The sequence below is a fragment of the Haliaeetus albicilla genome, chromosome 15, assembly GCF_947461875.1.
Source record: "Haliaeetus albicilla chromosome 15, bHalAlb1.1, whole genome shotgun sequence".
Taxonomy (NCBI): domain Eukaryota; kingdom Metazoa; phylum Chordata; class Aves; order Accipitriformes; family Accipitridae; genus Haliaeetus; species Haliaeetus albicilla.
Genome location: NC_091497.1, coordinates 20,713,552 through 20,731,183, shown reverse-complemented (window position 1 = coordinate 20,731,183; position 17,632 = coordinate 20,713,552). Strand labels below are relative to the sequence as shown.

At 46.8% G+C, this 17,632-nt stretch overlaps 1 protein-coding gene and 1 long non-coding RNA gene across 8 annotated transcripts in view; one reads left to right on the top strand and one right to left on the bottom strand.

Annotated features, from left to right (window-relative positions):
• DACH1 (dachshund family transcription factor 1) overlaps positions 1-12,532 on the bottom strand; it is a 366,010-nt gene extending 353,478 nt beyond the window's left edge. For 3 of the 6 annotated variants that reach the window (XM_069802587.1, XM_069802585.1, XM_069802586.1), the window contains exon 1: positions 11,347-12,532. In XM_069802587.1, the coding sequence (XP_069658688.1) occupies positions 11,347-12,098 (752 nt within the window). In that variant the 5' untranslated portion in view covers positions 12,099-12,532. The remainder of the gene's footprint in view (positions 1-11,346) is intronic. The other 3 variants (XM_069802590.1, XM_069802589.1, XM_069802588.1) reach the window with 2 other exon arrangements.
• LOC138689104 (uncharacterized) lies at positions 11,955-16,334 on the top strand. 2 transcript variants are annotated; one of them, XR_011327902.1, is made up of 2 exons: positions 11,955-12,088; positions 14,226-16,334. It is a non-coding gene; the product is annotated as an uncharacterized lncRNA (long non-coding RNA). The 2 variants fall into 2 exon arrangements; XR_011327901.1 differs by lacking the exon at positions 11,955-12,088 and adding an exon at positions 12,548-13,620.
• Positions 16,335-17,632: the final 1,298 nt, after the last annotated feature.

Sequence of the window (17,632 nt, the reverse complement as noted above, 5' to 3'; positions counted from 1 at the left end):
CTCCTGCCTCAAACCAAAGTACTGAAAGAAGGAAGCCACGGTAGCACCTACTCATTACTTTCATTGATTCCAAGAGGAGGTCTGAAGCCAGATTTTCCAAATCCCAAATTTTTAGTGTAATTGAGGGAAGGAGAAAGGTCGTTCTGGAGGAAGGAAGAAAGGAGTCTCGGTGTCGTCTTGTAAACTGTCTCGCTGGGCAACCCTTTTTGAACCTGGAGCCACCATGTTCCACGTCCCAGGTGAACGGCCTAATGACCCGTCTGCAGAGTCACTCTTCTCCACAGCCCGTACAACGTGTACTGACTATAGGCACTGCCTGCTCTATGTTTGCGCTTCACGCGCAGGAAAATGAAGCCTAAGTTACTAAAGCCAGAGGAGAGTGCACGGTTTCAGGATTTAGCCCATACCAAACAAGTTCTATAATTTAAACTTCTTGCAGCTTAATTATATTGAGAAACCATTAGACATTTTAAAGAATTAGAACGTTGAACTGTTAAATATTAGGCACATGACCCATACCTAATGTAAAGTAAGTTTCTAAAAACGTCCTCAGAAAAATTTAGTAGAAAAACAGGTGTAGGAGAGAACTCAAATGTGACCCATAAGGCCGCAGTATTTAGAAACGAATTGGGATCAGTTCATTCCTTTCCCCATGGGGTAACTTGTATAAATGTAATTCTATGGTTTCATAAAACCAGGTCAAGTTTTTGTCCCTTGAGGTCCTTTGGCAATTTGAAGCATGGCAGCACTTTTTCCTGGCTACAAGTTCAAATCTGCATGAGTTCTGGATTTGTGAAAGGAAACGATTAGCCGAGCTGAAAAGACAGACCCATCCCGATTACAGCGCACCTTCCACACAGAAAACCACTCACGGGGGTGAAACACCATTTCACCAAACAGTATTTAGAACTAGTTGCCTCTTTTCATTTAAGCTGATGAAAATGCCTGCGTTTTTCACCTCTACAAAAATAAATATTTTTCTTTCATCAGCTGGCTCACCAAATAGAAGAACAGACGACCTTATCACATAACCATGCCAGCAGTTTGAACTGACGACATCCTTCTCCTTTAATGTCAAAATGTTTTACTCATGTAGTCATGCTTTGGAGTATTTGTGAATACATGTATGCTTCACAATGCCTTTCATAACTATTATTTTATTACCTCTCATGATATCATTGTATTACCCTAATTTAAGCAATAAAACATGTAAAATAAGAAGCAACGAGACAAAATCATGGAAGGGCTCACCGGGAGAGATGAAACCTGTGCTCAGCAGACCCACATCAGCAAAGGCTCCGCAGCAGGGAGCTGCCTGCCACGGCGGCTCCGTTCCTTCAGGAACAGCCTGTCCCACGCACAGCGCACCAGGGTCCGAACTTCGCTGCAGCGAGGCCAGAGTGATAACGGGCCGAGCGCGACCGCCCGGCCGCGCGATGCGCATGGCCCCGTACGGGACCGCGCTCCTCCCAGTCCGTACGCGGGGCAGGAGGCACCAGGCGCTGCCGCACCTGAGCCCACGGGGAGACCCACCTCCACGGGGACCGCTCCGGAGGGACAGGCGCCCGTCGGGGAGCTCTTAACAGCAGATTCAAAGAGCGGGGGAAGCGTAACAGACCAAAGAAATTCAGCGTCTTTAAGCAAATTACTTTCTCAGCGTGGGTAAATCTGAGCTCCACGTACTGTGGAGGTGGGCCACTTCTGAAGATAAATCCCACCCTTTCCCCCGCTCTACCAGGATGATGCCAGAGAAACTCTGAACAGTAAAATCTGTTGAAAGTTTATTAATTGTTAGCCACATCCCACCTGTCGCACCTTGAGGTGGCCTCAAGCCAATACAACAGCTGTGGCTATACCCAAACACTCCCACTAAAAACCTCACTGATGCCCTCCCCAGGAAATGTCATGACTCCTTCCTCCCACAGTTGGCAAAGGCGCTCCTGCAACAGCTATATGCTGTTAAATTAGTATTTCTAAGAAATTTTCCTCATAGCCTCTCAAAAATGTATTTTATACATAGCTATACTTTAAACTGTAAATTACAGTAGCAGGAAATGCATTTTCTACTATTATATTTTTAACATGGTATTTCGGCAGCAAATTAATTTTGAAGGGAATCAGTAGAATCATAAGCTATCTACAATACCCAATAATGTAAGACACAATAATTTATTAGCATTTCATGTTTATTTTTTAACCTGGCCTGTTAAAAGCTATGAGTATCAGCTTAAAACAAAAAACAAACAAACAAACAAAAAAATCCCAACTGATGCTGCTTTGAATCAGAACAATATACAACAACAAAAAAAACCCCAGAATTGTGGCATTAGTCTTTAGTGGTAGATACAGACACAGAGAAACAATAAAATCCTATGTATCATCTACATTGTAAGAACTGTTCTAACAAGCTAAGAGAGAAATATATTTTAAAAAAAAAAAAAGAGTACTTATGACTTTTCACTTCTATCAGTCCTTATTATATACTTACAACCACCTGAGGTATTTTCCTTCCCCCTCCTATTTTTTTTTTCTTTAGCTTTTAAGCACTAATTTAAGGAAACAGAAAACAACTGGAAAATGGTTTCACTTCCTTCCCACCAAACTATGAGTATCAGAACTAAAATGTGAAAAGTGACAGCCATGGCACACATCTTGGAAGTGCCCATTCCCTTCAAAAAAAGATAGGCTGCTTCTGTGCTACAAAAATGAATACAAAAAATCCCAGCAGGGGGTACAAAGCCATGGGTTATACCAAATTCTGATACTCATTCCTGCCAAGACGTTGCCCTGATTTCCTAAAATTAATTAATACAAAAGAAGACAATACTCACAAAAACATTAAAAAATGCATCATGAATCTAGTTTATGCAACAAGTGTTAATTTACAGGACACTAAATCTAAAGCATTTTGTCAATGCTTTCAAACTGTCCCTGCAAATGCTAGAAAGTATACAGTAAGACAGCTTCCTACCAAAGATGTCAACCGATTCTTTTATAGCACTTCCAAATATATTTTGCATATGCTTGGTTTAAAAGATGTATGTAGGCTATTGAAAGCAACAGGACTATCCACATTCTTAAAGTGAAGCATATGGTTTAAAACCACAGCATTTTTATTTTAATGTAAATAGCTGAGTCCTACAGGCGACCTTCTCCAAAAAATAAAGGTTTTTACAGCAGGCCAGGAGACTAGAAACAAATTATATGCTTCATAAAGACAGATAATGCTAGCATCCATTAAAACATGATCTAAAACCAATTAAAATATTAAGTTTAAATGTTTACTACATTTGGAAAAGTATCACTCAAAAATAATAGCTGTAGCAATGTTTTTTGAAGAATGCTCAAACTATTAATAAGCCCTGACTAGTTTTATCACTGATAAAAATGTAATGCATTGTTTGTACTTCTCTTACAATACAGTACCTATAACCTGAAAGCAGCTTTCTTCTGTCCCATACATAAAATCATGATCTAGCTCTTTATTAGAAAGAAAAATAATTCATTAGTAAGTATGAGAACAACATGAAATCAAGGTTACAAAAGATGTAATTAAATAGTAATAAAATATGTATTTATATATTACCTGTTCCCTTTATAGTTCACTTTATATAACAACTTTCTTTTTGATCCCTTGCAATTGTTTTATGTAAGATGAAAAAGCAAAGCATTTCCCAAAAGTAAGATTTAAAAATAATTTCTATCAGACAAAAATTTGTAAATACAAACATATTCTGAGAGACATCCTGAACAACAACAGCTTTTGGTCCAAACGTAAAACACCTATTACCTGTTCTCAGTACGGTATCGTTAACAAGTACTCTAACATGAGCGTTAGATTCAGAGTTATGAACTTCAATCATGACATCGTAATGTTACAAATATATTTTAGCTGTCAATTATGCTAAAATGTTTGCAGCAATCCCACGTACTCCCCTTCTTCCCCATTCTCCCCAGCCCCATCCACTTCCACTACGTAACTCTGTTAGTCAGCCAGGTAGTCTGTATGCATGCCTATGAATGGCCCTCACAGGTAATTACACAATCTAAGGAACAAATTTAACTATTAAGACATGTATTTTTTATGTTTAAGTGCTTTTTTTTTCAGTATTTTTAGTATCACATAAAAGTGTAATGTGAATACAAAAACCAGTCTGAAAGCTTTGTTTGAACCCGAGCTTGTTTTGGATCAAAAGGAATTTAGGCAGAATTTAGCCACTTGGCTAATTTAGAGAATAATTCTATAAATTCTAAGGATGAATAAAAATTCATGACCAAAACATCCTTGTATTTTAATGGGAAAAGAACATCCAGTTAGTGTGGTGATGTGCACCAGGAAATTTTAATTGCACCTGCTCCACTGTTTCTGGAGTATGGCTAACTTCAGCCTTCCAATGGACATAAAACCCCACTGTTTGATACTTGTAATGAAAAAAAAAAAAATATTTTTTCATATGAAATAACTTTCTTCTTCATGAGGAAGATGCAAAGTACACAAGATGCAAAGAAAATACCCACAGTACATTAGTTTTGGAGTGAACAGAGTACCTTTAAACAGAATAATGAACAGAAAGTTATGTAGGTGCTACCCACACGAGTATTCTCAGGGGTGCACAATAGAAACTTTAGGCTGTTTTATTACATCAAAAGCAGAATACTAAGAATATTAAAAACCAAGTTTATACTATTTTAGGAAGCTTCTGTTTATTCCTAATAAACTGTTTGGCTATACATGATTTACAAGACCTTTCCATACAATTCTGCAAATTGTATTCTATATATTCATACACCTGCCGCAGGAGGATGTTGACTCTAAATGTAATTATCACAAAACATCGTTTAAGGCAATGTGAACTGAAATACATTTTGTGATCCATTTCCTCAATTGCAACTCATGCAAGCAGTTTCATTAGTTTTGGTGAATGTATCCTGAACTACCGCTCAGGGTCCTTTCAGTCCAATATACCATCTCTAAAAGAGACCTATGGAAATTCACAGGAGAGAATGCAAGTATTCGGTATTTACGGAGTCATCGCTAGGTCATCGCTATCTGTGACTTAAGAGTAAAGAATTCCAAATTGGGATATAACTGTGTGGTCAAAAGCTGATCCATCCTCTCACGAAATTCACTGACAGCATTCTTCTACTTCATGCTATGGAAAATACATTACTACCCTTTTTCTTTTCTTTCCATTAGAAAAAAAAAAGACGTTTAAAACAGTTCACAGTTATTCACAGTTAATGCTAAAATTCCCTATTTAATAGATTACACTTCAATATTCTACCCTGCTTATGAAATGAAACATCAGCACTTGTTAGGAGATGCCCCCGGCTGAGCACCGTATCAGATAAATAAGCAGAACATAGTGGGTTAAGGATAAAGTTACTCCTCGAAGCAACCTGGATTTTATCATTTCAAGTCACAGACATACCTTGCGTCTAAATATAAAGATCTTTGGTTTATGTTTCAGGATTTTTGAAAATAATTTAAATGATAATGGAAAAAGAAAAATTCTTCCTTAATGCATGCTGGAAAAATTATCTATATATGAATTAACTCTCTGGATCATAATAGCTTTTTGCAGATGACTCTCCAGCTCTATCATTTAAATACGTATTTAGGCAACTAAAAATTTACTGTCAATTCATATTATGTCAGTCCACATTATGGCGCTGTTACAGTATGCACATTTAAAGATTATTGAAAAAATTACTGTTCGTGTGCAGTATATAATTTGCAAAAGGTTAATAACTATTTTAAAACAATGAATGGAATTAACTCATAATGCAAAGCAGATGCCCCAAATGTTATTTTTAAAACAAAACATATTTAACTTATAAAAGAACAAAGACGATCTAAATCCAGTCCTGTTGCTTAAAACCAGACAGGCATCGTGGTTGTTTCGGACTCTCGGTTCGCTGGCTCATACAATTTTGACACAAGCCGGTAGTTTCTGACTACTCCCTGTGCTATCCTGCAGCCAGAAATGGATTTTTACAGCTAAACTTGTAAAGCTTCTCCACGAAGAGGCAATACTGGCAACGCTGAAAGAGATTTACCTGTACCAGACCAGCAGAGATTGCAGCAATAATTTAATGTATCTATGGTACAGTTCAAAAGGAAAATATTAAAATGCAGCCCAGTGTATGACAATTCTCTGCTTCGTATGCAATTCACTTTAGATGATGAATCACAGAGATAGGCAAAAACAGCCGTCTGGAACGATCTAGTAACAGGAGAAAACAGAAGAAATACTAAATGGCAGTCAAACAAAATTATCATTTCCAACGAACATTCGGAACACACTCCAGATTACAAAATACGAGGCAGGCAGGCAGTAAATAGGGTTACTTCCAGTGCATTTTGGTTTACGGCACTGAGGAGCAGCAGAGAAGAACACGGGTGTGGGAGCTGTGGCCCCCCGAGCGCCGGCCCGGGGGGCAGGCGGCGGGGCACCCCCTCCCAGCATCCCGGGTGGGATCACCAGCCCCAGAGAGGGAGCGGAGGCCTAAAACCGGACTCAGCGTTTGAACGGACAGAGCAGTGGTTCGTGGAAATAAAGCTATTCGCTGTCCTTTCACACAGCCTGTTCTCGTAAGTAAAGTCGATATAAAACTGACAACAAAACTGTGCATTTTTATACCAACTACAGCTACCAGGGAAAGATTTCTTAAAAAAAAAGAAAAAAAAACAAAAAAACCACACACCACAAAACTTTACCAATATGAATAGCTATAAGATAAAGGAGGAGTTAATCAAATTGAACACTTGAGGAAAACCATGTGAAGCAATCAGGAAGAAAACGTCCCCCTGCCCATCACCAGCAGCAGCCCCTCACGTCCCTGCGCGGAACAGCCCGGGCAGCGTTGCACGACGGGCATGCGACGAGGGGAACATTCACTGGGGAGGAGGGCTCCTTCCACAAGTATCGGACGCTGGGCTACTGCCAGGGACCACATACCAGATTAAAGGGATAAACAGTCCGTTCTGGTGTAGTAAGTGTGGTCCAAAGATCTCAGCTTCTGATATATAATATTTACCAATAAATAAATACCATAAGATGGATTATTAAAGTTCTGTTATTGCGAGCGGCTGGAGTCTTTCAGGGTTTGTTGTTTGTTTTTTTTTTTTAAGTCTGAGGAAGCCACCTCCAAACCTTTTACTCCTTCTTTATAGTTAGTACAATTTATCCTCTGGCCTTCCCAAAGTCGTCTTTGCTTGTAAAACCTACCATATTTCTGCTGATTGTATTTTAGTAATCTGTGGCAAGAAGGAAGGTCATCAATATAAACCACAGATACTATATATTTGACATTCCTTCCAGCTGCACTTGCTGACCTGTTCATTTAAAATATCTATGATCTGTACTAACCTATCTGGGTGAGATACTCCTTTAATTAATACAAAGAGAAAAAAAACTACGCAAGTGTGCGGTATTCGGTAAACGAGACATAATTTGAGAGGAGCAGAAGCTAGCAGAGAGAGACTGAATAACTGCCATGCAAGAGGGGCTTTGAAGAGAATTGTTTCATGTTCGGCCTCTTTCCCCTTCATACTCGAAAATCAATTAGGTTGTTTTCCAAAATTTGTAAATAGCTTCCAAACAGTGCAAGTAATTCCCCGCTTTAAGTATGAATGTCAATGAACTCATTCAAAATCATCTTCAAATGTCAGAAAAGATTAACATATCCTGGCCACAGGAGGGAGGTCAGAAGAAGGCACACGCTTTTAGTCTTTGCTCGGATGGGCACGATCCAAAGCCAGCCTAAGTCTATGGGCAAACTCCACGAAGGGACCCAGCATGGTAAAATTCCACGACAAGTGCTCAAAACACAAGAGACCAGAAACAATCTGGGATCAATATCTTCCAGGTCATTAATCCTAGGCAGGTGACATCCAGTGCACAGTGCGCTACTCTCTTTCACGCACACATGCAAGAAACCTGACTCGATTGGCATCTAGTAGCTCTAAATATTTTCCACGTTTTGCCTTTATCCTTCCCCTGTTTGTTTGGCATATGGCTTTCTAGCATCCCATTAATGTCAAACCGTTTAATCGGAATGTAAGCTAAATGCACAGTTTGCTATTTCCTGGATTTCTGTTGGGCAACCAGTGCTTTTTATGAGGAAAATAAAAGCAAAGGTCAGTATGACCAGAAAAGAAAAGTCATCTTCCATAACGGAAGCTGATTTTTCCAGTGAACTGATACAGAAGCCTAATTTAGAAAAAGGTCCTTTAGTATCATGTTATTATTAGTAGTATCACAAATAAACACAGAAACCAATTCACTTTACAGACCTCCACATTAAGCATTCAATAGAAAATCCCTTGGTGTTTTATTGATTTTTGTTTTATTGATTTTTTTAAATAGCAATATCACAGTTAAAATGTATCATTTTGGTAAAACACGTCTAAAACTTTTCCATCTTGAAATAAGTTATTACAAATTATTTCCACAGCAACTGGCAACTAACGATTCAATCCATTTAAAGAATAACAAAGTAATGGCTTTATTTGGATGCCTTTTTTGATTAAATAACGTATTAACCTTGATGAAGCTTTCCAAAAAGGGATTAGCGTTATTCGAGTGCATCAGCTGATTATGAGACAAATATAACAGTGATAAGATGCTGGTTCAAAATTTTTGAATCTGATGAGTGTAACAATTTAGCCGCTAGGATGGAGTTGGCTCTTACGGCTTCCATCTCAACAGTTAAGTGTCCACCCAGGATACAAAAAGACATCACCCGGCTAAAGTATGCAGGAACTGAGAGTCTGAAAAGGTCACTTAAATCACTAAACCGAGTAGATCAAAATATCCTGTGTAATTACTGTAACGTCAGAAATAATTAGAAATAATTAATTTGCACGGAAAGAAGAATCAGAATGAAACGTATTGGAGGGGAAACCCAGAAAGTAAATACAGTTTCATCTTCTGAGGGTATCATCCATTTGGACCAAAACTCACTGACCCACTTTGCTTTATTCGTCTATACTGTAATAAAACATTTTGTATACCTACTGTATATCCTTTCCATTAAGTTATTTGCTTAATGGGTGTATAAATAAGTCTACTACAATTATGCTTTTTAAGGGTCAAATCCTATCCACTTCTGAACCCACTACTGTAATTTCTGCTACGCTGGATGGCAACACGGCAGACCTCAGAAACAGCTGAAACACGGCCGATTCTGTGCTGTTGACATAATCAACCCATGTTACAACCAGGCTGCCAAACCCTTTTATAGCCCTGCCAAGTCCAGGAATTGGAGTCCCTGTACTCGCCCCCCCCCCCCCCCCAAAAAAAAAAGTTTCTCTGTTTTTTAATTTCACGTGTTCAAATTACAATTCACACGGTATGACCGTAGCAAAATAAAACTCCCATCAGTTTATTTTAAGGACCAAATCTTGAAGTCGCGCAGAGTTGTTACGAGTTAGATGCCACACAGACACAAAAAACAATCGCCTCAGAGCAGCTATTAATATTCACGTTGATTCCTCACGCACCAACAGCAGAGTTACCCCAGCAGCTACAGTTATGTCAGCGCTTGGAAGTTATTCCAGGCTGTTTTGTCCTGCTGCCCTGAATATTCAGGAACTTCAGCGATCCACCCAGCAACAGCTACAGCAGAGGAGAGCTCTGCTCCCCCTCGCCCCGTGCTCATGAGCCCCAACTGCCCCCAGCTACCTCGGGGGGGGCTGCCACCCCCCGCCATCGGGGCGGGAAGGAGCACGGCGTCGCAGGGGGGGCACTCCCCACGTGTCGGCTGTTGCCGCACCTTGAAACCTGACAATAGGAAAGTGAAACGAGCCCGCTCTGTTTATCGCCGTGCACGGGAAGTGGCGCGGGGACTTCGGCTACGACCCCCTCCGCGGCGAGACTTCGCGCCCCGCCAAGTGCCCGCACCCCGCACCCCCACACCCCCCCCCCGGCGCAGCAGCAGCAGCAGCAGCAGCAGCGCCCCCCGCCCGGGGCAGGGGCAGCCCCCGGCAACTGGAGGCGCTTCCGACCGCTCTGATCTCGGGGTCACGGCAGTTATGCGATCCCTTCTCCTTATCGAGCAGATTCAGCCCTGTAACCTACAGATGGAGAGATAACAGCCCCGCGCTTTCGCCCTCGGTTGCAACGCAGGCTGCTGTTGGAGCAGGAATTTCCTCTTTTGCCAGCTCCCTCACACCCCACCCCCCCCCCGCAACACCCCTCCCCGGCTGTGGCAACCTTGGGGCTTCACCTCTCCTCCGCGGGGTGTCCGTGTCCCCCCACCGACCCCGACCCGCGGCCGGAGCGCTGCCCTCCCGCCCCCGGCGCCATCCCCGCCACCGCGCCCGCGTTATTCTGCGCGGTAACAGGATTCAGCCTTGCCAAATCCCTTCCGCGCTCCCGCTGGCCCCCGTCGCCTCCTCCCCGGCTGGCGGGGGCCGGGAGCTGCTCGCACCTGCTCCTCGGCCACCGACACCCCCCCGCGCCGGGGAGCCGGCCAGCCCCGCCGCCTGGCACCTCTCCCCGCTACCCCAAAGCAAAGCAGCCGCCGCCGCCTCCTCCTCCTCCTCCTCGCCGTCTACCCGCCCTCCCTCCACACCCCCACCCCGCTCGCCATGTGGCAACTGCCTCAGAGACCCATACAAAAAGTGCACGTGCCCCTTCGGCTACATGACAGCAGCTGATGGCCTCCATCCACCCCGGATAGGGCCCTCCGCCCGGGAGGCAGCTCCGCGCCCCCATCCCACTGAAGCGAAACCCGAGTGTCTGTGTGTCGTCGCCGTCGTCCCGTCCCCCCCCCCCCGCCCCAGGACCGCTCCCCGCCCACTCCTGTGCACCCTTCGGGCGGCTTTTTTTCCCAGGGCTGCCCGTTTTTAAAGACGCATCCAGGGATAAACTCGAGGAGGGGGGGGGGGGTCGGTCAGAAAGCACTTTTTGGCGCCGCTGCCCCCTCCCCCCACCGCCCCTCTGCTGCCCGCCGCCGCCCCGAGCCCCCGGGGCCGGGGGGAGAGCAGGGGACAATGACGGGGCGACACTGCACGGCACGCGGGGGGGGACAGAAACACCCCCCCCTCCTTCCTCCCTCCGTCCCACCAAGAAGCGGCGCGGCGCGGCCGGCTGCGGAGGAAGCCCGGCTGGGCGCCGGGGCAGCGAGGGACAGAGGACGGGGGGGGGGGGGAGCGCATGTGGCCGCAGGACGCGGGCCGCCCCCCCCCCCCCCCGGGCCCGCGCGGTGGCAGCGGGAAGCGGCGCAGCGCTCGCCCGCCCGGGCCGCACCGCGCGGGGGTGGGACGGGGGCGGCGGCGGCGGCGGCAGGGGGGGCCCGGCGAAGGTGGGGGGGGTGCGTGTGCCTTGCGGCGGTTACCTGGCGTTGGTGCAGTCGTTGTAGAGGGTCTCGAAATCCTTCCTGGAGATGAGTTTGCAGCGGTTGACCCCGGGCTGGATGGCCCCCAGCCCCCTCAGGATGCGGACCTGCTCCACGTTGCAGACCACGGGCGTGATCTCCAGCCGCTTCAGCTTGGTGTAGACCGTGTGCAAGCCCCCCACCAAGTGCTTCAGGAAGAGGTCGAAAGCCTGGGGCAGGCAGATGAGCTCGCAGCCCTCCACGGTGAAGGAGGCCACTTTGGCCCCCCTCAGATCCACCATCTTGCACTCGTTATTCTGGGGGGTGTTCTCCACCGGGGACGGGGTCGAGTACACGGGCTTGCCGGGCAGGCTGCTGGCCGCGCTGGCCGCGCTGGCGTTGGGAGTGGAGGTGCCGCCGCTGCCGCCGCCGCCGCCGCTGCTGCCGCCGCCGCCGCCGCCGCCGCCGGTGCCCAGGCTGGGGCTGCCGCCGCCGCCGCTGCCGCCGCTGCCGTTACCGCCGCCGCCGCTGGTGGTGGAGGTGACTGTGGCCGCCGCTGCCGCCGCCGCCGCCGCCGCTGCCGCCGCTGCGATGGGCTCCGGCCGGAATAGGTTTGTCCCCGAAGCGGCCGGCGGGGGAGCGATGGACGGAGACGGAGAGGAGGTGGCCGACGAGGAGGTGGTGGTGGTGGTGGTGCAGGCGGCAGAAGTTGAGACCGGAGGCTGAGGGGGGACCAGCTGGGTCGGAGGGATCAAAGCAGCCGGTACGGCCATGGTCACATATACGGCGGAGGGGGCAGGGGGAGGGGGGGAAAGTTCCCACACACACACGCAGGGGAAAGGGGAAAATTAAAAAAAAAAATATTAAAAAAAAAAGGAGGAAAGGAGAGAAGGGAGGAGGGGGGAGAAGAAGGGGGGGATAACCCCGGATCAGGTGCTGCGGCGAGCGAGAGAGCAGGGGGCAGAGTGAGAGAGAGAAACGCACAAAGTGTCCCGCAAGTGGGGACGGAGGAGGAGGAGGAGGAGGAGAAGTCCGCTCCGGGCGGCGGGGCTGGGGCCGAGGGGAGGGGGAGGGCAGTTTCTTTTTGTGGTCCTTGCTCTAGCACCACGTTAAAGACGAAGGTGAAAAGGAGGAGGTTTGAAGGACTTCGGTTCTCTCTGGCAAGTACATTGATCAAAGATTGAGAGGGGAATGACAGAGAGAAAATGAGCTGGGAAGTGCTGGCTGCCGCCGCCGCCGCCGCTCGCTGGACGAGTTGTTGTTGTCACACGGTGCGGAGGGGAGGAGCTCCGGCAACTTGAAATACCCTTTGAAGCAGCAAAAGGCTCACTCACTAGTATTAACCCAAATTATCCAACCAGGAACCCGGAGCAGGAAAACAGAGAGAGAGAGAGGGAGGGAGAGAGAGGGAGAGAAGTCCCTCTCCCCCCCCCCCCGCCCCCCCTTCAGGAACCGTTAGATTACATGTTTCATATTTCACCCCACCAGAGACGAGATGTAATTTTCCCAGCCCTTTTCAGCAGTCGCTTGTCAACACAGTTTGTGGAGAAACACGAGCGTCTCCAGCGTTCCCCCGCAGCCGGGCGGGAGCGGGGAAGCCGGGGCGCGGGGCGGGCGCTGGCCGCACACCTTGCCGGGGCCGGGGAGGGGGCACCCGCCGACAAAAGCGGAGACCTCCGCAGGGGGCTGCCGCTGCTGCTGTTCGCCCGGGACCGCAAACGCTCCTCCCGGCGGGCTGCGAGTTGCTGCCGAGGGTCCGGCGGCAGCGCCGAGGCCCCTTTGTTGCTGCGCGGGGGGGGGGGGGGGGGGGGGGCGCAAGGGCAGCCCCACGCGGCAACCTCTGCCGCGGCCCTCCCTGCGAGCGGGCGCTGCGGGTCACGCCGTCGGGAAACCGCGGCGGGGCGGGGGGGGGGCTGCGGCGGCACCGAAGTAACTTAGGAGAGGGGAAGGCGCCCGCCCCGCCCCGCGCAGGTACCGCCGCGCAACAGGTGGCGGCGCCGCGCAAAAGCCGCGCAGCAGCGGCTCGCGCCTTCCTCCTCCCCCCACGGGCCCCCCCCCGCCAGGTAGCGCGGAAAGTCAGCTGGTGCGCTTGCCCACGCATGCGCAGTGGCGCAGGCGGCGGGACGTGCCTCGGCTGGCGTGGCCGGGCCCCGCGCGTGGCGTGGGACCCGCCGGCCGGCCGCCTCCGCCGTGGGAGGGTTAAGGCGCGTTTGGCAGCTGGTGTGCGTGGGGTCCGTCGGGAAAGCCGGGGGCTTTGTTCTGCTTCCCTCGAGGGCACTTCGCCTTTTTAAAGGGGTAAAGAAATGGCCATTCGCGCAGATTGGGGGGGGGGGGGGGGGGTCTGCGAAAATTGGGGCTGGCGCGTACGTCGCTCTTCCAGTTTTAAAAATACACGCCGTGGACTCGATTAAGTGTGATGCATGTGTGCGCCCATAGCTGCTTTTTTTTAATGTATACTATTACGTGAGGTATGACTCATGGGATGACACATGCACGGAGTGGATAATCTCAGCTGTAGTAATCCAGTGCAGGGCATTGCCACATTATCATACATAAACTGGTCTCCTACGATCTACTTGCTTACTGTGCTCCAAGTTCACTCTGCGGGAATTTGTGTTCTAATGCCAGCAAAGATGCCCTTTGCTAGCGGAATTTTAGCTGTCGTGCGCTAAAATTTTTGAAATTGGCAAATCCAAGAAAATAGAAAGTGGCTTTTTGTTTTGAAGTCTTGTGTACCCATAGTTGCGCAGAACACTTCTTCAAGCCGTTTTGGGGAGTTTTTCGGAGCGTTTATCTGGAGGAGCTTGTACAACTTGAGTTCCAGTGGCGGGCTCTAGTGTTGCATAAAACTTGTAATTTAAAAATGTAAATACACTGCATCTTTCTTTTCTCCGTTGTAGAAAACCAACTCTGTCCATATTTTCTTTGCCTCAACTATCCTTTTGCATCTCACCTTCTCTTACACCTCGTGAAGACAGAACAGATCCTCGAGAAGATCAGGACAGAGCCAGACACGCATGATACTGCCACTTGGAGGTCTGAGTGAACTCTGAATTAGGAAACCTGCCATTTCATTTGTTCTCTACCTTCCCTACAACACGATGCACACCACCCCTTCTGCTTTTCCTCTTGCTGTGTGCCCTCACGGATACATAATCCTCATGGTTCAAAACCATATAAAGAAAATGTAGTTTGAAAGGGTTTACTGCCACAGGTTTGGGTTAACTTTGATCATTTCAGTGCCACAATGGGATTAGAAACCTAGAAAGAAAGAGATTTATGAAAAGGTTCAAGACTCCTCAAAGCTTCTGGCTTGGTAAGTGTTTCTAATGGATATGGGGAGCGACTGAATTTATTTTAACTCACACATGTACTCACACCCTCACATAAACACACCAACAAATCCTGAGGTTGCTCTTTGTAAACTTTTTTAGATTGCATTTCTCTTACTCGCTGACCCTTTCATGTAATGATATTGTTGGGTGTTTTCTTTTTTTCTCCCTGAGTTGATATCAGCAAAACTCAAATTACTGTAACTGATATTTGAAAATTCTCCCTGTGTCAAGTGAAGACTTATGGTGCTGAAATCAATAAGACTGTTTAAAATTCAAAGACCTGCAAATCGTTCTGTTTGTCCTTTGATAGGGCCTGGGCTGATTAAAATGCGACCAAGAAAGCTTAATTGCTGCACTAATTAAGAAGTCTTTAATTTCTTTCCTGAAATACTGTTTGAAGCAGGGTTTCTGTTCTGCTCATGTCACTGTTCAGGGCAGGTATTCTCTCTGTTTCTCTCTCTCTCCTTTTTTTTTTTTTCTTTTGACCATTTTGGTATATTAAAATGTGTGTTAAAGCAGTAAGAGGTATTGACAGTGATTGTAATTTATTGCTCTAAAAAAAGACTGTTATGGAGTTCACTATTTTATTAAATTTCAATTTTGAGGGCAGCTGTAAAGGGTAAAACGCAATTAGAAAATGCATTGTAGCTGTTGCATTTTAAGGAATCTGAATACCTGACTGACATGAGATAGGATAGTACATCAGCTCCCTCCCCCTTCTTCAGTTATTATTGATAATTAAATATTTAAATTCATTGAGAAAAAACAGAAAAGTATTAATCTTCTGAACGTGTGTGAAGGAATGGACCGGGGGGAGGGGAAGCATATAGAAGATAGGCACCTGGTAAGGATGAATAGTGTATTACCATGTTAAGTTCATCCACAATATTTTTTTCTGCATTTCTTTTGAATTTATTTTCCTGAGAAATACCTTGTCTGTCTTGTATTTTGTCTTATCCCTGTCTAGTGACCTATTTTGTTCACCGGTTTCTGAAGAGAAGAAACTAAATGATTTCACAAAGCTTTCTGTGTGATCAATAGAGTAACGTTTTAGGTTTAATCACGCTGCATTATAATTCTGGCAAACGACCGCTGAGCAGAAGATTCTAAGAAAGGAGCAAGTACTGGCAAAGAGAAGGTAAGTTCTGTTTTGCTTTTAATCTCCAGGGTCTCGAGCAGCAATCCTCCTTTCAGGAGCTATCTGTTATTTAGAGGGAAGACTGAGAAAGAGGGAGGGACCTCATACCGAATCCCCCCTGCATCGCTCAGGAAAATAGACTCATAGAAATGTAAGTCTGTGAATTGGGATCCTTTTTCTTCCCCTTCCACCAAGATACTTACTAAACATTGAAAACACGATGAATACAGCTGAGATTGAAGTGTTGTACCAGTAATAAAAACCTGGATGCTGCAGTGCTGTTTTTCTAATTGTTGCATTATAGTCAAACTAGCACAGACCTTGTCCAATACAAATACAAACTGGATTCCTTTCAGTGACAGGACAAGTAGATAACATGCTTAATAGATACAAAGGGAGATTTACCATTCCAAGCACGATGTCACGCTAATTATGTTTACTCTAATTGAAAGCAAGGTTTGGGGGAACCTGAAAGTACTCATAGGATATTTTTAATAACTGAATAATAATAAAGTGCAGCAAACGTTGATCACAAACCTTTTGGTCTTTCAAAAATCTATTGGAAAATTAAATGAAAAGTGGAGTTTGGTACAAACAATGCCCCAGGGCAAAAAACAACTAACACTAGATTTTCCAGTCCAGCCATAACACAAATCAATTTGAGCACACTTCTATGGCCAGACTGCCAGATTGTTATGACTGCTAATTCACTCAATCAAACAGTGCATTAGCACACCCGGCACAAACAGCTTTAACAATAGCATACACTTCTGAACAGTCCACCATATATCATAAAAAGTCCAGAATACATGGCAAGATTGCTTTCACGTTCTGTTTACTGCAGTTTGTGTTTACATATGGTGCCTGCTTAAACAAAAAAAAAAAGTGGTGGAAGAATGGAAGCGAAGAAACTTCAGGAGCTATTAAAAATAACTTTTAAAAGTCTTTAAAAATGAGAATCTGGGAGCAAATTATCACCTGGGCTGACTGGTTAATGTGCATCTCTCAGCCGGAGAGCGGAAGGCGGTGGCTGCGCATCCCCAGCACAGGACTGGAAGGGGAATTGTTCGGCGCCTGGCAGCTGGCACACACCCTGCCTAACCCACTCGCTTCAGCGCCAGAGCATCTTTTGCCGGCTTTTCTCCCGCGAGTCGCCCCACCGCCTCCGAGGGTGTTCACCGCCCGAGTACAGGGGCAGGATTTAGCCCCGGAGGGTATCCTTCAATTCTTCCCCTTCATCCCCACGAGAAACGGGCGTTATCTCCGGTGATGCTAACTGATGCTCTGACCAAGGGCGCGCTGTACTGAGAGGTGCAATAACCGACGGCTTGGGAACCGTCGCATCCCTTCCCTCCCTCCTCCCCGGCATCCGACACACACACACGCGCGTACACACCCACGCCCACGCACAAGCGCATATATGCAAATTGCAAATACCAAACGCCCATTAAGCTGCTTGCTTATTTACGATTTTTTTTTTTTTTCTCCCGCCCTGAAATCGCCGTTCTGACTTCAGAAAATACGTTTCGAAGTCCGTAGCTGAAATAATCCTTATGTTGATTTGAGCCTCTCGGTCACGTTGCAGCTAGCAGAGCCGAACGGTGAAGGGGGTCGGGCTCCCTCCTCGGGCTGGCGGGGGGCGCTGGGCGCTGCCTGCTGACACTCACCTGGCCACCGACGGCCAGGAGAGAAGGCTGCAGCACGGGAAGGGAACGATAACCAACTTCTTCCCTGCGGGAATGAAATGAGGACTGGAGCGGACGGGGAGCCCCCCGTGCTCTTGGAGTGAAGCTTGGGCTCTCACGAGAGGTCCTCAGCCCATCGTGTTAATTCA